Source organism: Loxodonta africana, chromosome 4, assembly GCF_030014295.1.
Source record: "Loxodonta africana isolate mLoxAfr1 chromosome 4, mLoxAfr1.hap2, whole genome shotgun sequence".
Lineage (NCBI taxonomy): Eukaryota > Metazoa > Chordata > Mammalia > Proboscidea > Elephantidae > Loxodonta > Loxodonta africana.
This window is the reverse complement of record NC_087345.1, coordinates 45,374,182-45,395,009: the sequence shown is the minus strand read 5'-3', so window position 1 is coordinate 45,395,009 and position 20,828 is coordinate 45,374,182. Positions and strand designations below refer to the sequence as shown.

Genomic DNA, 20,828 nt, shown 5'->3' with positions numbered 1-20,828 from the left:
TTGGCTTCTTATGACTCCTTGTATATACTTTTTTCTTCATAATCCACTCAATTCCATCTTTTTACTATTTTGTATCTTTGTATTTTTCCCTGTATTTTCTCTTTACTAAATTTAATTTTTCCTGTCATTCAAAAATACTATTCCCTGCAATTTTTCTTATTCTTCAAATACTTCCCAAATTTCCTTCTTTTTTTGGTTTATGACTAGAAAGCTGAGATGATGAAAGTGTGACTTCATCCTATGAAAGTATATTTTTACCAAAACTAATGTCTTCATTTGGTACAAATTATAAGCAAACTGCTAGCTTATTTCACATTTATACAGCATGTCAGCATTGACCCAGATACAGTATAATAATCTTTAATAAGAGTATAAAAATATTTTAAAATTTCTACAAGTTTTTGACAAAATTTCTTACGAAATAATTCTCAACTTAAACAATGTGTGTGACTCATAGCTACTCCATGTAAAAGATCAGAACTGCCTCATAGGGTTTCCTAGGCTTTAATCTTTATAGGAGCAAGTCACCAGGTCTTTCTACTGCAGAGCTGCTGGGTGGTTTTGAACCACCAACCTTTCAGGTTAATTCTAACCCTAACTCTAAACTTAATTCTAATTTTTTCTTGGGATTGGATGGTGTAAAAGATTTCAAAAGATATTTTTTAATTTTAAAAAACTTTATGATACTGGTCACGCAGTGGTTAAAGTGCTCACCAAAAGGTCGGTGGTTCAAACCCACCAGCCGCTCCATGGCAGAAAGGTGTGGCAGTCCGCTTCCATAAAGATTTACAACCTTGGAAACCCCAGAATCGACTCAACAACAATAGGTTTAGTCCAAGTCAGCAGGATAGGCCCAGGTGATATAATATGACATACTTCAGAGTTCCATTACCAACTCTGATAAAACTGATAATCAAATTTTGAGATGGTTTTACCTGTTGTAGAGCCATAACATTACTTTTATCAGCATCAAGTTGGGCATTTTTAAGTTTCTCCCTCAAGTTATGTAGAATTTGCTGATATTCAATAATTTCATCATCTTTAGAAGACAAAATTAACTAGAAATAAACAAAACAACATCTGTTACACAAAAGAAAAACTAATAAGCCATTCCTCATTAATGGTGAATAATATATACCATTAGCATATTTCAAGGAAATACAAGAAATAAAATACTTTGAAGTAAGAAAGTATCAGCAACTTCAATCTTTCAGTCTTTCTACCTTTTGTGTTTACAACCTGAAGTACAAGTAAAAAATGTTTGAAAGTATATAGCATAAAGCTTTGTTTTTTAACAATTCAATCTTTAAATAATCTCAAGGTGTCAAAACCACTTATAAATAAGAAGTTATAAATACGTCTATACAAACACAAAAAGTTTTATACAATTGATTTTTATGAAGAAAACACTAAAATGCCACTGGGAGGCATAAAATATATTTTGAATGAATGGAAAGCCATCTTATTTTCTTAGATAGAAGGACTAAGTATTAGAAAGATGTCAATTCACCCTAAATAAAACAATAAACACAACACATACCTAATAAAAGAATCAACAAATTTTTTTCAAAATTTTTTTGTTTTTAAAGAACTGGATAAGTTGTTTCAAAAATTCACATAAAAAAATGTTCATAAGGAAAAGTCTAAAAAAAGAATAATGGGCAAAGAAGAATAGCTTTTGCAGATACTTAAACATACAATGATTAAGACGGTAAAAAAAAAAAATCAATATAACAGAAAAGAGCCCAGATATAATCTCAAATTCAATAGGAATATATATATATCCTACATATATATAATAAAAATAATTTAAAAAAGACCAAACCCGGTGCCATCAAGTCAATTCCAACTCATAGCGACCCTACAGGACAGGGAACTGCCCTATAGAGCTTCCAAGGAGTGTCTGGTGAATTCAAACTGCTGACCCTTTGGTTAGCAGCTGTAGATCTTAACCACTATGGCACCAGGTTTCCATAATAAAAACAAAAATAAATAGTATTAGGACAGTAGGGTAACATTCTACCCTACTGCATCCATAGTTCACTCTTTATACCAAAGTCAATTATATATGCCGCAAAGATTTAAATGTTAAAGATGAAACCAGAAGGTACTATAACATGAGAAAATGATTTTACATTCAGAAGCCTTTCTAATTATGACACAAAGGCCAAAAACCATTAAAAAAAAAAAATTAACTACACAATATAAAAAGAAACACCTCATAGAAAAAAAATCATAGTCAAAAGAAAAATGAGAAACTGAAGGAATACATTTGCAATATATATCACAACTACACTTACAGTAATTTATCTTACAAATATACTTATTCATGTGCAGAATAGTTAATATATAAGGATATTCATTAAAAATTATTTCTAAGAGCAAAAATTGAAAATTTTTAAATGTCAATCAATAGGGAGCCAATTAAGTAAATTACACATCTACAAAGAAAAATTATAGACACTAAAAAGAACAAAGCAATACTATATGTACTAATATAAAATAACTTTAAAAGACATAAGTTTTTTTTGAAAAAGGAAAGTGCTGAAGAATAAATCTAACATGCTATCTTTCCCCCCTCTTCCCCAAATTAAATACGGTAAACACAACTATTTATGCCAGGAGTCAGCAAACTATGGTCTGCAGGTCAAATCTGACGTGCCACTATTTTTATAAAATTTTATTGGAAATCAGTCTCACTATTTTGTTCATCTGTTGTCTGTGGTTGCTTTCATGCTATCGCAGCAGAGCTGAGTAGTGCAACATGGACCACGTGGTCCATAAAGCCTAAAATATTTACTCTTTGACTCTTTACAGAAAGTTTGCCAAGCCCTGATCAATACTATAGGCCTCATTTCTATTGTCACTGTTTCTGTTTAAAATACAGGTTATCTGAGCTTCCAGATGATAACTAATTTCAAATTTCAAATAGCCAACAAAATTTTTGTCAGGCCAGGTAGAAATGATGACTATAAAACTGCTAGCTTTCAAAAAAAATCAGTAGCACATTCACCACTATCTCAGAACCCTTTTCAAAATATGCATCCATCACAACCCTAGCTATAGGGTAAGGCCAGGGGATTTGGCTGGAAATGGAGTGGTAAGGAAGAAGATAAGTGTATTTTGAAAAGGCTTTCCAAATGATTCTGAGAGATCCCTTTTCTTACTTCCATTCCCATTGAATACCAGCAGTTTGATTAATTTGTCATGGAAAGTAGAGCTGGAAAAACTAAAATTAAACCTGAAACTAATATAACTAATATATACCAGCTAACTGTGAGTTACATTAAAAAAAACTAAATTTTATTTAGAATCCTCTATTTCAGGCAACAGTTATATTTTGGACTTAGGTATCAAAAGTTTAAAGTTTTACTCATTGGTGTTAAAGAGTTTATTCAACTATATATAGGCTCCCAGCCCAACCCAGCCCAGTGCCGTCGTAAATAAGCTAGAGGATTATATTTGATGCCGTTCTTATGAAGAGTTTTTCTAGCTAAGACATATAATAACTGAAAAAGAAAAAGTCTAATAAAAATGCCATTAACTAGCATAAGGTCTTTGAAGGAAACTAAGACTATGAAACTTAAACCTAAAATACAAAACGATAAAGCCATTGGATCAGTTGAGAAAAGCACCTTCCATTCTTCCACTTTTGCATTGACAGCTACCATGACTGGATCGTCTTCTTCGTTTTTTGCTTTCAAAAGTTCTGTGAGCTCCTGCACCTAAAAGGCAATAATCAGTTCAAGAATTGTTGCAAATTGGTGCAATATATACATATTTATTACATACATATATTCACATATACATTACATATTCATATTTATTGAGTAGTTTTGTAGTAAGAGGCAACATTTCATGGTTTCTGCATAGAGTTGCATAATCATTTTCCATTACTAGAGAATTATATTTATAAACAGTATTCTATTTTTAAATAAGTTTAATTCTACGGAAATGAGTAATTTATTGGTTTCTATGATATTAATAACTAATATCACTAATATATTATAATAATATATTATATATTATTATAATATATATTACATATAATATATACTATATTATATATAGTATATGCTATATAATTATACATTATAATCATATTTATATACATTTTATATGATTATGTTAATTATAGTATATATTATACATACTATATGTTATATATAATACATATAATATAATATATTATATTATTATAATTACAATTAATAATTAACGATATTAATAGTGACTTTATTTTAAGGTGTAAATTAAATGTTATGGCCCGTAGAACTTCCAAGTCTCTTTAGCAGAAAATCCCATAATTACTAGCTTTACAGGACTGCTATCGATACATTAATTCAAGTATCATCTATATTACTCAGATGACAGGAATTACAAGGTGTGCGTGAGGGGATTACAGAAACACATTTGGACAAATCTATCAGTATGGCAACACAATGCAGTATTAAAACAAAAATTTGTATCCTAAAAAGTTATTTTCTAGCTTCAAATAAATAGTAATGAGACCATATGACACCAGTGTAAATAAACTATTCTAACACTAATTCTTACTTGAAGTCGATAATGCTCATTTTCTTTTTTTAACTGATCCATTACATTATCTGTCTGATGCACAATAGCTTTCATTCTATTATAGTCATCAGTCATCTTCTCCATTTCCTGTACAGACTCTTCTAGATTTTTTCTCATTTCTTGGTTCTGAACTTCAATTTTCTCATTAGCTTCTGTTAAAGCCTAAGAAAGTTAAAAATGGTTAAAATAATTTTTTTTTGAGAATCTGAAATTTAAGCTAAATGAAAATTAAATGGAGTCATAAGTGCCCCCCCATAGCAAAGAGAATTCTTTATATACCTTTAGTATCAATTAGTATTGACAAACTAAATCAAACTAAATGTCAAGAAAATTTTACACAAGAATCTATTCTTTTTAAACAATGCCCAAGACAAGCACATATAAAAAGGATGTATAAAGAATTACAACTTCAAAGATGCAATTTATTTCCTATTTTATTAGTGCATAGTTGCAGATTTACACTAAGAATTGAAATGTAGGGCTAAAAACCAGATTTATGTTATAATTAATGTTTTATAAGAATCATTGCTTTGAACTGACTTTTTCCATTTTACCTGAATTTCATCCAGATATTGTACAAGTTCATAGTTTTTTTTAGACAACTGTGATCGGTAGTCACTGTCTTCTCCTCTTCTTGATAAAAGTGTTTCTTTCTGTGAATCTATTTGTTTCTGATAGTCAATAATATCCTGACGAAGTTGTTCATTCTGTAGATAGACCAAACATGTTCTATTAAGAAACTATCAAAAGCAACAAAAATTGTCCTCCTCTAAATAGTAATCTCAGAAGATACCTTTAAAAGCCCAAGGTTTCACCACCCTGAAAGGCTCACCTTTTTCTTCAGACGTTTGTTCTCCAGAAAAGGACAGGAAAAGGGTAATTAGAAATGAGAAAGGCAATATATAATTAAAAATAATAACATAAACTAAAGAAAGCAAAAATGAGAAATTTTAAAAAATGAAATATATTATTTTGGATAACCAAAGAAAGTAAGAATAGCAATTATCAGCTAAACCAAAGAACACTCTGATTATGTTAAAAAGATAAGAACTACCAGGATAAACAATGGAAAAACATTATTTGGCTCAGAAACACCAAATAATCAGAGTTCATATGATTTCATAAGAAACAGAAATTTTAAAAGAATGCTGGATAAAATAAGAGAAATAGGAACAGAAATTCAGACAGATAATCAATTAGTAAATTAAAGAATGCCTTACATAAAAAACAGAAAGCAAGATTTACCTATATAGACTAAGAGATGAATGTACTTACTGGCCTCACCTTTCAATATATTTTCTATATCCCTGAGCCAAAGTCATATCATACAATCAGTCCGTTTAAAAGATCAGTCACTTAGAAGATTCCAGTTCTGGTTACAACACAAATTTTTTAAAACATTTTTAACAACTATTTTTGTTGAACCACCACCACAACTAAAATTTTTTTTTACCAACCTCTCTTCTTAATTTGCTGTTTTCATTTTCTGCCTCCTCATTTCGGAGAGCCAACTAGAATTGTAAAAAATAAAATAAGATAAAATTTAGCAGCAGTTCAAAATAAAGCCAGGTTTTTAGCTACTCAATTTGAATTTTAAATCCTCTCAAATAAAGCATAGAATATTTAACTAAGAACTTCATATCTATCCAAGGCATGACTAATAAGCCACAACTTCTTGAACGCTAATTAAGAATTAGAAAAGATCAAACAAGTTTAAAAAAATTTTTTAAATTCTAAGTAAAAGACATAGAAAAAAATCTTTTTAAAAACCTGAAAAACTGAGTAGTTTTTCTGTCCAATACCCTTATCATTTCACTAATCTTCCATGTCAAGTCTAGAATATTTTTTGATCTAATTATGTATTAAATTATTTAGAAATATAAGTAAGTATCCCATAATGGTTAAAAAGCAATCTGAAATCAGACTGCCCCTAGGTTTATATCTCTTGTCCACCAATTTCTAGTACAGTGAGCTCATTTAACTTCTCTTAAATTCAGTTTTCTCATCTCACATATTGACAAAAAACTAAATACACACATACATAAACAAAAACCAAACCCACTGCTGTTGGATCACTCATAGTGACCCGGTAGGATGGAGTAGACCTGTCCCACGGAGTTTCCAAGGCTGTAAATCTTTATGGAAGCAAAATCCCCACGGGGTAACTGGTAGGTTCAAACCAACACACACACACACACTCCTTAGTACAAAGCTCAGTAGATGGAATAACTAAAAATTATGAAAAGATCTTTTTCACATATAAAAGTCATTTTTGACTGTTATTTCCCCAACAGGAAAATATTATTATAACCATTATGATAGTCTTTTCATCTATTCTCCAAACCCCAGTCCTCTTATGACTTTACATTTTCCTCACTTTCCCCCTTATTCAGAGAATAGACAGAATCTCAATAGTATACAGCTATGGTGGCGCAGTGATTTAGAGCTCTGCTGCTAACCAAAAAGTCTGCAGACCAAATTCACCAGATGCTCCTTGGAAACCCTGGAGCCCTAGTGGCACAGTGGTTAAGAGCTTAGCTGTCAACCAAAAGCTCAGCAGTTTGAATTCACCAGCCGCCCCCTGGAAACCCCATGGGGCAGTTCTAACCTGTCCTATAGGGTTGGTATGAGTCAGAATTGACTTGACTGCAACGGGTTTGTTTTTTTTTGTTTGTTTTAAAACATATTTGAAAGTCTGTAATAACCAAATACAATGTCTGATCCTTCACTGGATCTTGGATAATGATGTGGGAGGGGGGTGATGGGCCTATCTAAGGCATCGTTAATAGAGAAAATCTGATTACAAACGAGATACTAGATAATAGTACTGGCTCAGTATTAAATTTTCTGAGTATGATAATTATATGTGGTTATGTAGAATGCCCTTCTGTTTTGGAGACATGCTAAAATATTTAGCTATTAAGCACCTTGGTATCTTTAATTCTCAAATTGTTCAGCAAAAAATAGAGAGAAATATACCTATGTAGAAGGTACAGAAAGATAAAGCAAATGTGGCACAATGTTAACAAATAGGGTATATCAGAGTTTGTTTTACTTACAACCTCTACAAAGGCATGAAATTTTTCAAAATAATAAAAAGTTTAAAGTTCATAATAAAGTACAAAGTGCTATACAAATCTTAGAAGTTTGCCTATTATTATTATCATCTGGGAATTAAAAAACATTCTCATTGTTTTGAATTGAAAAGTTTTAACAAGAACAGGGAGTCATGAACTTAACTCTGAAGCATTCTTAGTATCTTAAACACCACACTTTCTGTATGTTTCTCCTTCCTATGCCTGTTCTTCAAAGAACCTCTTCCTCTTTCATTCCTTTATTAGACACTTATCAGAGATGCACCTTATAATCAATCACTCTGGATAATCTCTTCTTTCACAGCTTCAGCAGTATCTATGCTGATGACCCACCAATCATGTCATCCATGTAAGTATCTCTCATGAATTCATGATCCACAGGTATCCTTTTTTGGGTATCCCCACAGGGACTTAAATCTTGACATGTGCAAAATTGAAATAATAATCTCAAACTTTTCCAAACTCCTCTTGTGTTCCTTCTTAGTAAGTGGCACCATCTACCCATCCGGTGGCCCAAGCGAAAAAGTTGGTGGACCCTATTTCTCCCTCTCCTCTCACAACCAATCAATCACTACAACCAATTGTGTCTACATCTCTCACATATCTCTACGTCTCTTAAATCCCTCGTCATTAATTGAGCCATCTTTGGCACTTGCCTAAATTAGAAAAAATGTCTACTTATCATCTCCCCAGCTCCAGTCTCAGCCCCCTTCAACCCATCCTCTATGAAGTAAACTTTTAAAGTGTAGATCTGATCATGATATCCTTGTGTTCAAAATTTTTCATTGGTTCCTTTTAGAAAATGGACCAAACTCCTCACCAACTGGCCCTTGCTTAGCTCCCCAGAGAATGATGAGTGTTAAAATTGGAAGGCAGTACTGTACAGTAGTTAAGAGCACAGACTCCTGGGTCTGATTGTCTGGATTCAAAACCAGGCTTTACCACTTATTACCTGTAAAACTAAAGGCAATTACTAACTCTTTCTGTATCACAGTTTCTTCATCTGTTATATCAGGCAAATAACATCAACTTCATACAATAAGTATCAAATGTGGAACAATGATTTAATGCATGTAAATTACGTGGCACATAATAAACCAAAAAAAAAACAAAACAAACCTGCTGATCTTTTGATTAACAGCCAAACACTTAACCACTGTGCCACCAGGGGCTCTGGCACATAATAAGGATTCTATAAATGCTAGCTATTTTATTCTATATTCCACCCAAGATGAATAGCTGTAGTTCCCTGAATACACTATATCAATTCTTACTTCTAGGTTTTATCAAATACTGTTATCTTCCACCCAGAATGCTTTTTCTTTAACCACCATGTATACCCCATTCTCCCTGCAGGGCAAACTCCTACTTCAGGTCTCAGATTACAGATCGCTTCCTGAACCTCGAGAATGATTTAGGTATCTTAGGCAGAGTATCCCAATGTATCCTGATACAGCCTCAGAGTATCTTGTTATCTCTATGTTAACACTTGTTATTAACTATGAATACCCTTAAGAAGAAGAATGTACTAGCCCCCAGTATCCCTAGTATCTAGCAGTTATCTGGCATTCTGTAAATATCCAGTAAAACTAAATGATTGTGTGATGGTTAAGGTTATGTGTCAACTTGGCTAGGTCACGATTCTCAGTGGTTTGGCAGATATTACATAATCATCTTCATTTTGTGACCTGATGTGAGCAGCCAATCAGTTGAAAAGGGAGTTTCCTTGGAGTTGTGGCCTGCATCCAATATATATGGATGTTGTGGCAAAGCTTGCTTTCTCTCGCTCCTGCATTTGATCCTACATTTGCTTCATCGTCCTCTGACTTCTGGTTCTTGAGATGTAAGCCAGCTGCCTGCCGCCTGACCTGCAGATTTTAGGTCTGTCAGCCCCTGCTACCACATGAGTCAGGAGAAACTCCCAACCTGCCACCTAATCCACAGATTTGGGACTTAGCAGCCTGCACAACTGCATGAGCGATTTCCTTGAAATAAATTCAAACGTATTTATGCAGTCATGGTGGTACAATGCCTAAGAGTTCAGCTGCTAACCAAAAGGTCGGAAGTTCAAATATACCAGCTGTTCCTTAGAAACCATACAGGGCAGTCCTACTCTGTCCTATAGGGTTGCTATAAGTCAGAATAAACTTGATGGCAATGGGTTTATTTTTTTTATTTATTTTTGGTTCATATATATTTATACATACGTTTCACTAGTTTTGCTCCTCTAGAGAACCCAGCTTAAGACAGACTGGTTAAGGGCAAGGTAGGAATTGCCAAAGCAACTCATACCCACATTCCATCTGAAGGAAACTAGCAGAAGAAAGGTATATAGGACATATATTCAAGTATAAAAGTAGTAGTCTAAGACATGAATAGACAGGGTAGCTGTGATTCATCACGGGTGTGTGGTATGAATGATGAGAAATCGACTGACACATGGACTAGACAGATGACGATAGTACAGAAAACCACATACATATCCCCCTATGAAATTCTGTTACTGTATATGATACGTTGGAAATTTAATGATTACTAAGAAATCTATAGGTCCATTAGGTTTTGCTGAGTCAATGAAGGAAACCCTGGTGGCGTAGTGGTTAAGTGCAACGGCTGCTAACAAAAAGGCTGGCAGTTCGAATTCACCAGGCACTCCTTGGAAACTCATTGGGGCAGTTCTACCCTGTCCTATAGGGTTGCTGTGAGTCGGAATCAACTCAAAGGCAATGGGTACAGGTACGGAGTCAACAAAATAGACAATCCTCTAAGAGCTAACTCCTAACCTTCAGGTGGCATTAACCCATACTTTTTCTACTACAAAAACTGAGAATAAAAATGAGATAGTTCATTTTTATATGAGTTTTCTAAATCATAGAACAAAATTTATCAAGAATGGGAATACTTCTCCTCACAAATCAATTTATGATACCAAAACAAAACCAAATCCATTGTCGTTAAGTCAATTTTGACTCATAGCAACCCTATAGGACAGAGTAGAACCGCCCTAGAGAGTTTCCAAGGAGCACCTGGTGGATTCGAACTGCCGACCTTTTGGTTAGCAGCCGAAGCACATACCCACTATGCTATCAGGGTTTCCCAATTTATGATAGATACTGTTTATATAGAAACCCTGGTGGCGTAGTGGTTAAGTGCTACGGCTGCTAACCAAAGGGTCGGCAGTTCGAATCCTCCAGGTGCTCCTTGGAAACTCTATGGGGCGGCTCTACTCTGCCCTATAGGGTCACTGTGAGTTGGAATTGACTCGGCAGCACTGGGTTTGGTTTTTTTTTTTTGGTACTCTTTATATGCCAACATTTATCTCACATACACTGTTGTTTATTTAGTTAATATTTATTACCCTCTGTTTCTGAGAGAACAACGAACAATATAAAACTATAAGTACCTCATAAAACAGTAACCTAAAAGACACAAAGGTAGAAGAAGCTTCTAGGCACCAAATTTTGTACTAAGTTTAATGGCAGCTAAGACAAGATAAACATATTATTTTCTGATAGGAAATTTACCTACAGACCAATTTTTCCTCAAACTGAATTTAAGAGAACATTGTACAAATTATTTTACAAATTACAAGGAATAATATAAGAGGTAATAAAAAAAAAAACTATGCTTATGTAAAAGATAAAACGTCATGATTTTAAATATCAATGAGTTTACAAAATCCTGGCATTAACTAAATTTTTCAAAAACCCATATATTACAAAAAGTAAGGTATACCTGAAAATAAGGAATTTCATTGACTAGTATTGAATACGGAGCCCTGGTGGTGTACTGACTAAGAGCTTGGCTACTAACCGAAAGGTTGGTAGTTCAAATCCACCAGCCACTCCTTGGAAACCCTATGGGGCAGTTCTATTCTGTCCTAGAGAGTTGCTTTGAGTCAGAACTGACTCAACGGTACCTAACAACAACAACAACAGTATAGAAAACTCATTAAAACATGAATTTCTAAATCTACTATTAGTATAAAGATATTAATACAAATAAATACAACTTTTCACCCCAAAATAACTGCTTACTTATGAATGTCTATTAATTTCTTCAGAAAAAGAACATACTCGAGACCAATAATCAAGACCCAAGCATGAATTTTATACACGCTATTCTAATGTCCTAAGAAAAATGTACCTCAAAATATAAACTCTCCAAGTCATACTCACCAGAAGTACCTGGTCTATTATGTTTTGAAGATATAATGATAAAGAATGATATAAAACCTTAGAGATAAGTGTAGCACACAAACATAAAAATTGATACTATTGCATAACTAGGAGTACTATTTAGGTAACTTGAACAGATAAGAGTTATTAAGAAAAATGTGCCTTACTTGTTCATTAACTTTCTTCTCTTTATCCAGTTCCTTTTCCATGTCCTCCAATTCTCTATCTTTTTGTTCCAATTGCTTTTCAAGTTGGCGAATTTCATCACGTAAAAACCGAGTATCACGTCCACCTGCAGACTGCTGCGCCATCTTAATGTAACAGAACAAAAATATAAATGAATTCCATTCTATTTGGAGATTCACGTGAATCAACAACAAGCAAATAACTATCTTGACTTTAAATTTTTATTACACTTCAGCAGCAAATGTTTAAAATGATATTAGTTTAATGACCATTTTTTAAAATTTAGCTTATTTTAGCTTTAGTTCAAAGGCTGACAACCTCCTAAGTTTGTCCTGAATCACTCAGAGCTACAAAGAATTGACTGACCATCAATCACTCAGGCTCAGCTACAGTCACTGAGCCATAGGGACCACACTAAATGGCAAAGGCTTATAATGTAGGTAATAAAATATTAAGGCTTTTCCTAAGTCTCAAAGTTCTAAAACCAGGGTAAATACCAACAGAGCCTCTGCCTCAGTTACTGAGGCTTTTCAGTCTTTTTAACCTGCCCTTCCTCCACCACTCACAACTACCTTCATACTAGCACTATTTAGACCAGTGCTATTCAATAGAACTTTCTGGACTAATGGATATGTTCTCTGTGCTGTGTCCAGTACAGTAGTTACTAGCTACATTTGAATATTGAGCTTGAAATGTGGCTGGTACAGCTGAAAAACTGAATTTTAATTTTAATTAATGTAAATGTAAATAGCCATAGTGGTTAGTACTACCGTATTGGACAGCCTGGTTATTTATTTATTTATTTATTTTTTAAATTCTGTAGTCAACTAAATACATTTTACTTAATATTCTTGTTAATTTGGGCCACAGTCCAAAACACCAAACTCTTTGGTCATTCATTTCACATTCTTATCTTCACCCTGTAGCTTTGTTACTCCCCTACGTTAATCCAACTTTTTTCATTCTTTCCATCTCCTTCAAACAGTTCTTCATTATGCTGTTTAAAATCTTCCAAGAAAAATTATTACTTTAAAACTTTGGCCTCTTTACATCTTCCCTTCTATCTCCTTGCTTTGACTGTTATTTGACTCTTTGAGGATACTGATTCCCTTGGAACTCTTTCAAATGGAAGCCCCTCATTCTTTCGTACCCCACATATGACCTAGATTCATCTTGTGACTTCCAGACTATCATTGCTTCACCATCCTGTAAAAACTCTAGTTGCTTTGAAGCTCATTTAATATGCAGCTATCTCAACTGGCGTAGTGGTTAAGTGCTACGGCTGCTAACCAAGAGGTTGGCAGTTCGAATCCGCCAGGCGCTGCTTGGAAACTCTATGGGGCAGTTCTACTCTGTCCTATAGGGTTGCTATGAGTCGGAATCAACTCGACGGCAGTGGGTTTGGTTTTTGGTTTTTGATCCCAACTCTACCTACTCTAGTCAAATTCCCAGTCATTTCCACTTCCCAATCATTCCTCCTCAAAATTCACTGACAATTTTGGCAGGTGGTTCACACTCTTCCTTCCAAAAAAAAAAAAAACACTGAGTCACTTTTGAACTGCCCACAGGGTTTCCAAACAGATTGCCCTATCTTTCTTCCTATGGAACAGCTGATGGGTTTGAACTCATGACCTTTCAGTTAAGTAGCCAAGTGCTTTTAACCACTGTACCACCAGGGCACCTTCCACTAAAAGCCCCACTAAATAATATCCACATCCACATAACTTTCATTCTGGTCTCTTTTCTTTTTACTTGTTTCTTGAATTCCCTCAGCCTCCTACCCTCATGCCCATACTGGGACCTTATCCAAGCAGGAACATTCTATTATTCACACTGTACTGGCCACCTGTCCTCTGTCCTCACAGATCCCTCTAATCCCTTCATTCCTCTTCTCCCTCCCTAACTTTCAGCATCACCATCCCCCCCCCCTCCAATTTTGACTTGTCTATTCAGCTAAGATTCCATAATCACTACTTCACTTTCTTTCCCACCAACATCTTCAACTGCCCTACCCTTCTAATCTTCTATGCCAGCTGCCTGGCTAAACACTAATACAGAATCAATCCCACTTCATAATTCATTTAATAAATATTTACTCAGATTGCTTGGCATTTTCCTAGGAGCTGGCTATACAATAGATAATAGGAAATAACTTGTCCAAGTTCAGAGAGTAAACAAGTTAAAAAAAAAAATCAGGATTTGAACTGAAATCTAACTTCAGATCTTCTACACTCCCTATTCTCCATTATATATATCTCAAGCCTCACTGCCTTCCTTTAAATTTTGACCGCGCCATCTTCTACCCTTAGTTTAGCAGATGGCTTTTTTTCCAACATCTCAATTTTCAGGCACTAAACCTACAAACATAAAAGCTTCAGTACACATCCATTCTTCTTATCATCCTATTACAAACGAAGAGAGTTCATCCTCCTTTCAAAGACTAATTCATTTGTGTTCTTCGTACCTTCCTACCTTTTCAAGAATCTCAATGCATTCGGTTCCTCAACAACACACTTGTCTTTTGTCTCTTGGCTTTCTCAAAATCTACTTCTTCTACCATACTGGTCTGTCACTACTCCCCAAATTCCCACCCTAACTTACTTCACCCCAGTTGGTAACCCTTCCATATATCTCTCTAGACTGTAGGCTCCATGAGGTCATTGACTATTTTTTTGTTCACAATTGGATGCTCAATCCTTAGTAGAATTAAAGGCATCTATAAGAGGCGTGCAATATAAATACTGAACAAATAACCATTAACACAATGTCATCTTAGGATTTTTTTCCAGCCAACAACAATCAAAAGACTTAAAAGCAATAATTCAAAATAATAAAATTAATGACAATTATACGGAATAAAAAAGGATATACCTCCAGTTCGTTTTCCAGTTTCATCAATTTACTTTTTAATTGATTTTCTATTAAATAAACCAAGAAAACATTTCAGTTGGTTAGATTTACCTCGAATTAAACTTCCAAATGAATTTCAATAAAATAATAAAATTAACTCTTTTAAAATTTAAAATTCTATATGGATGGTGATAACAAAGTAACATAAAAGTAACTATTGTGTACTGTACCCACAAAATAGGAGTTCTAGAAAATTATCTTTAAAAATAAATCAAACATTCACATTTTATAGAATATATTAGATTTCATTTTCTAGTGCTTACTGAATAAATGGAATCTATTTTTTTTTTTTTTTTTTTATTATTTAACATCATAGTTAACCTCTCTTCCCAGGCACTTACCAAATTTTGCTTGCTCTTCTCCAGCTTTTTCAACTTCTTCCAACGCTAGTTCTACTTCTTGGGCTTTCATCTAAACATTAAAAAAAAAATAAAAAGTTATTTCAGTGTCTTAACACTAGCTATAGCCATTAAGAATAAGGATTTTGTTTTATTTACCATCCTAATTCTCAGTGCCTTCAATGCCTAACACATAGAGACATTCAGTAATTATTTGTTGAATGAATACATTAATGATTTTCTTATTGAAAATTATAGTTTCGAGATTCTAACCAGTTGGAAACACATTTGAGTCTTCTTTTTCCCTCAAGATTTATGTCAGTATTGCAACATTTTCCTTTACAAATTTCTTTACTACTTCTTTTGTCAATTTCAGTTCTTAATTCTAACCCATTGTGTTATGTCTAGCTTCAGCATCAATTCCCTTCAATTCATCCTATGTACCAAGCCCAGTTTATCCTTCCTAAGGATAAACTGGGCTTGGTACATAGGATGAATTGAAGGGAATTGATGCTGAAGCTAGACATAACACAATTGCATCAATTGTGGTTCAAAAATGTCTAATGGCTCCTCATTGTTGATAGTTTAAAATATATCTTTAGGTCTTCCATAGCCTATAAGAAACTATCCACTAATGTCTATTTCCTCTACAATCTGCTACATGCTTTCTGCGGTTATCTCCTTCAATGTAAAGAATAAGCATAGTATCTATTCTGCCTTTATTTACAGTAACCCCCAGCTCTAGAATGCCCTTGCCATCTTACCATTCCCCTCTACTTTCCTAAGACTAGTTATTATCCTTTATTAGATTCCCTCAAACTTTTAAATCTCTCCCCCTCCTAACAAATTCCCATAGCAGTCATTGTCTGCATTATTCATTTGCACCTCAGCACATACTTACTTACCTTTAAACATACTCATTGTTTCCCCTATACATTCTTTTAGGAACATTACAGTACGAACCTGCAATGTTTTGCACACTGAAGGCTCTCAATCACATGGAGATATTTTTGAGTGGCAATTTGTTGTGTTGTTGTATGCCATCGAGTTGATTCTGACTCATAGCAATTTAGATTTCACAAAGTACTTTCACAAAGATCATCTTATTTAAGATAGTAAAAAGTATTAAGCCTATTGGATACAAACCTTCATTAGGGACTGAGTAACTCTGAAAAGATGTATCAAGCTTTCTTGACTTTCACTCTTTATTTCATTTATTTCCACCTAAGTAAACAAACAAACAACTTTAACCCTTAATCAAAATACAAGAACTCTTCCGGTTGCACCATTCAATGATGTCAGTGACAACTTAATCATATACATACATAAACAAAAAAAAATGTACATCCATGTGTTATTTATCAATTAAGCACCTTGGATAGAGAAATCAACAAATTATCTGCCAGTTCTTCTTGCCGAGGCAGGTCATCTGGGTCAACTTTCATTATATCTTTCCAGTTTATATTAGGTGGCATGTTGAATTCTTTCACCGTGCTTTACCTTCTGTAACAAAACCGGAGTATCAGATTTTCCAAAGTAAACAGCATTACTGACTCACTATAACTGCCTGAGCTAGTTAATGAAGAGCTTTTGCTGCTTAACTGCAAAACAGTTAAGTAGCCAAAATAACCCTGATCAGAACTACAGCAGACGACTAACGCAGTCAGAAGAAACTCTTGTTCCTGCTAAATAAAATATGGAAGCTTTCTGGCTAAAACTAATTCAGGTCGAGTCTGGGTCCTCTGCCTCACCCTCTCCTATCACCAAAGCGCGCGCACATCCAAGGGTGCTAAGCGCAGAGGTGCAGTAAAGGCTAAAAAATGACCCCTGGCTCGCATTAGTAGTAACTGGGTACAAAAACCGCGTAAAAAAAATTGGTTACTATGAGCGCAGATGGACCGGGGAAACCAGGGCTGAAACAAAAAGAAGGCAAAAGAATTGCAGACCAGAGGTAGAAGAGACGGGGAAGCTGAGCTGTTGCAAATGGGCCCTGAGGCCAAAAACCTATGCAGAATTGTAGCTCCCGCTCACCGGAAGCCACCCACCTAGACCAAGCCTGGGATCCACCAGCGGCCCCTCATTTATCGCACGCACCAAACCGAGCCCCGCTGCCGCGCCCCGATCGCTTCTCAGAGCGGTTCCACCCGGCCTCTTGGTTCCGCCAACCGGTCCCGAGCAAGCAGAAGCGGCAGCCGCTGCTAGGCGACACCATTCCCCACCCAGCCAAGGCCAGAGCAAGGTCCCGGATGCAAGGGGAGGCTACATTTCACGGCGGTGAATGATGCTTTACGTTCAGATTCCCCGGGCGGGGGCGGGGGCGGGGGCGGGGGCGGGGGGGTACATCGACTCGGGGTTAAGGAGCAGGACAAGGAGTGGGATGAAGACTCTAAATCCCGGCGTGCAGTTCTGCTCGGAAGCATGTGTACGCTGGGAGCTGAAGTCTCTGGGATGTAGGGCGTTCCCGGCGTGCAGTGCGACTATACCAGGACGGCGGGGGTAGGACCGGGAGGCTGGAGGCGCGGTGGCTGAGGCGCGTCGGCGCTGGTGGACTGAGCGAGGTAGACCATGACTGTGGCGTCGGTAGCGTCACTCACCGGGCCGCTCTTCCTGAGGTTTCCTTAAGCAGCCATCGGTGGAGCCGCTCCCAGGTGAGGTCGAGCTGTCGGTCCTCGGCGGGGGAGGGGTTGAAAGGAGCGGTCCGGATTTACAGAATCTCCTACCTTTGCGTCCGAAGGGCCCCGCCCGGATCTGAAGAGGAGTTAAGACCCCGCCTTCTCAGATGTTTGCCAGCGGCGCCCTGGGTGGTGCCTTCTGAAAAGAAAAAAAAAAAAAAGTTTTACCCTTGTTTGGCATCGGAATCTCTCTCCATGCAGGGGAGTGGGGGCAACGCTGCCGAGACCTTGATTTGGGGTTACTGAGGAATTGAGAAGCGGACACCGCATTCTTCTGACCCTACCCCCTTACCTGTAGCACCTTTTCCTGCGCGCATTGACGGCTCCAAGGTTAAGGAGCTAGGGTAGAGTGAAAACTCGAGAGCAAAGAGGTTAGTACCTATCCAGGCTAGTGCTGGGATTTAGAGAGAAGGGGTCTTAGTCCTGCTTCTGTCGCTTGATAACCGAGGGGGCTGCCCTTTTATGGTAGCGCTTGTCGGGCGTTCGTCGCTGCTATTCGTATTAAGTTTTGGTCCATCTCTGTGCTTTCGGCCATTCTGGACTAAACAAACCAAATCGTTGCGGTTGAGTCGATTCCAACTCAGCGACTCTATAGGACAGAGTAGAACTCCCCCCATAGAGGGCCTGGTGGTTTCGAACTGCGGACCTTTTGATTAGGAGCCGTAGATCTTAACCAGTATACCATCAGGGTTTCTATTCTGCAATAAACAAAAAAAACCAAACCCACTGCCGTCGAGTCATAGCGACCCTACAGAACAGAGTAGAACTGCCCGATAGTTTCCGGGGAGTGTGTGGCGGATTCGAACTGCCGACCTCTTCGTTAGCAGCCGTAGCACTTAACTACTACGCCACCAGGGTTTCCTATTCTGCAATAAAAAATCAATAGTAGACTGGAAATTGAAATGACTTTTCCAACTATATGGACCAGTGCTTCTCATCTGTACTTATTTTTTTATGACTGATAGTAATTTTTTATTTTGAAGATAAATGATAGATTTCTGTCCAAACCACGTTTGGGTAATAACAAAAAATTAGCTCAGTAGAAAATAAAAACAGGTAGTGATTTTGTGAGATAAGTTTTAAAGACAAGTTTGTATTAAAAACCAAACCCACTGCCATCAAGTGGATTCCGACTCTTAGTGACCATACAGGACAGAGAAGAACTGCCCCATAGGCTGTAATCTTTAGGGAAACAGACTGCCATATCTTTCTCCCGCGGAGCAAATGGTGGGTTCCAACTGCTGACCTTTGGGAGGAATGATAATTTTGTGTAATCCTTTACTAAAAGGTTACATGCCAAAAACTATCCATTTTCTCACTTAATTTTCATAGGAATGCAGTGAGATACGTGTTTATATTGTCCTCAGTGGTGGCGCAGTGGTTAATTAAGAGCTGGACTGGTAGCCAAAAGATTGGCAGTTGAAATCCACCGGCCGCTCCTTGGACACCCTATGCTGCAGTTCTGCTCTGTTCTATAGGGTTGCTATGAGTCGGAATCCACTCTACCACAATGGAGTTTTTGGTTTACTGAAAGATTATATGCCAAAAACTGTTCATTATCTCATTTAATTTTCATAGGAATCCAATGAGATAGGTGCTTAGATTGTCCTCAGTTTCCAACTAAGTTAAAAAGCTGAGGCTTAGGTAGGTCAAGTACCCTTCTCAGACTTAAATAATGTGATTTAACAGGCATCGTTCTGACTGGAAGACATACTCTTAATTGCTATACTGCCTCCTCAGGCATGCTGGGAGCCATTATTTATAAAGTGCAATATTCCGTTTATATCAAGTGTATTACTTTCTAACTGTGTAACTTTGTTTACTGAAGAATTTGAATTAAGTATTTTTCATGTTCAGTGTTTTTAATTCATAACTTAATGGGGGAAGGTAGGGATAAAATTTAATATTTATTGAACACATGTTATGTGAGATACTACACTTATTTCTATATATTTGTTTTCTTAAGCAGAATCTGTTATTTTTTACTGCAGCACCTTGTTTTCTTCAAAACATTGTAACTACATGCTATATTTATTAGAAGTCCTGGAATCGGAATCAACTTGACAGCAATGGGGGGGGGCCCTAGTTTTGTTCGTATTGATGTTGTCTACCCTTATTTCCCTCACCCTCTTGTTCACATGTATATTCTCAGCACTTCAAAGTACCTGACCTAATGATAAGTTTTAGTCTCTTTTTTCAGAAGTGAAAACAGTTTCAGAGAAGTTAAATAATATCCTAATATTTGGTGAAGCTAAGATTGCAACACAGATCCTGACTGAAAGCGAAATTGTACTTAAATGTCATAGTTTAACTGATTCTGATAATAAACTTGAAGTTGTACGCTCCACTAGGCACTGGGGATACAGCAGAAAACAAGTTAGCTAAGGCCTAGGTTCTTATGTGCTGCAGTCTCTTTGTACCTAGCTATAAAAAATGAGGAAATTTAACTCAAGTTCTAGTCCAGTCACTCAGTATGTAATTTTGAGGAAAATCACTAAAACTCTTCATTACTTTTCATCTAATTTTCTTCATCAGTCAGTTTTCACAAAGAGAAGGGATTTATGTTTCAGTTTAATGAATGGCTTTCTTATAGGAACACTTGCTTAAAAAATAAATAAATAAATAACTTGCTTAGACCTGCCTTTTTTCTTCCTTAGGCCTTTATGAAGAATTTTTTCTGACCAAAATCACTTCATAAGAAAGATTTGCCTTTTATAATTGCTACCTCTGTTTTCTCTACCAACCAGCCTGTATTCCTTAGATGATTTTCCATATACTTTCAGCTACCTTCTCAGAAAAATAGGGTTGCTATGAATCGGAATGAGTTCCCCGGCAACAGGTTTTTGATTTTGGTTTATCAGAAAAATGAGT

General features: G+C 36.1%; 2 protein-coding genes across 18 annotated transcripts in view; one reads left to right on the top strand and one right to left on the bottom strand.

The window, feature by feature from the left end:
* CEP290 (centrosomal protein 290) overlaps positions 1 to 18,049 on the bottom strand; it is a 100,490-nt gene extending 82,441 nt beyond the window's left edge. For 4 of the 12 annotated variants that reach the window (XM_064283759.1, XM_064283760.1, XM_064283761.1 and 1 more), the window contains exons 1-11: positions 17,880 to 18,047; positions 16,659 to 16,788; positions 16,432 to 16,509; positions 15,289 to 15,358; positions 14,909 to 14,955; positions 12,019 to 12,162; positions 6,036 to 6,089; positions 5,133 to 5,285; positions 4,558 to 4,740; positions 3,636 to 3,725; positions 936 to 1,058 (exon numbers count right to left, since the gene is read on the bottom strand). In XM_064283759.1, the coding sequence (XP_064139829.1) occupies positions 936 to 1,058; positions 3,636 to 3,725; positions 4,558 to 4,740; positions 5,133 to 5,285; positions 6,036 to 6,089; positions 12,019 to 12,162; positions 14,909 to 14,955; positions 15,289 to 15,358; positions 16,432 to 16,509; positions 16,659 to 16,760 (1,044 nt within the window). In that variant the 5' untranslated portion in view covers positions 16,761 to 16,788; positions 17,880 to 18,047. Of the gene's footprint in view, positions 1 to 935; positions 1,059 to 3,635; positions 3,726 to 4,557; positions 4,741 to 5,132; positions 5,286 to 6,035; positions 6,090 to 12,018; positions 12,163 to 14,908; positions 14,956 to 15,288; positions 15,359 to 16,431; positions 16,510 to 16,658; positions 16,789 to 17,330; positions 17,480 to 17,879 lie in introns of those variants that run through there. The other 8 variants (XR_010321782.1, XM_064283764.1, XM_023559349.2 and 5 more) reach the window with 8 other exon arrangements.
* TMTC3 (transmembrane O-mannosyltransferase targeting cadherins 3) overlaps positions 17,633 to 20,828 on the top strand; it is a 63,287-nt gene continuing 60,091 nt past the window's right edge. For 2 of the 6 annotated variants that reach the window (XM_064283769.1, XM_064283770.1), the window contains exon 1: positions 17,633 to 17,933. The gene's annotated coding sequence lies outside the window, so the exon portion shown is untranslated. Of the gene's footprint in view, positions 18,329 to 20,828 lie in introns of all 6 variants that reach the window. The other 4 variants (XM_064283767.1, XM_064283765.1, XM_064283768.1 and 1 more) reach the window with 3 other exon arrangements.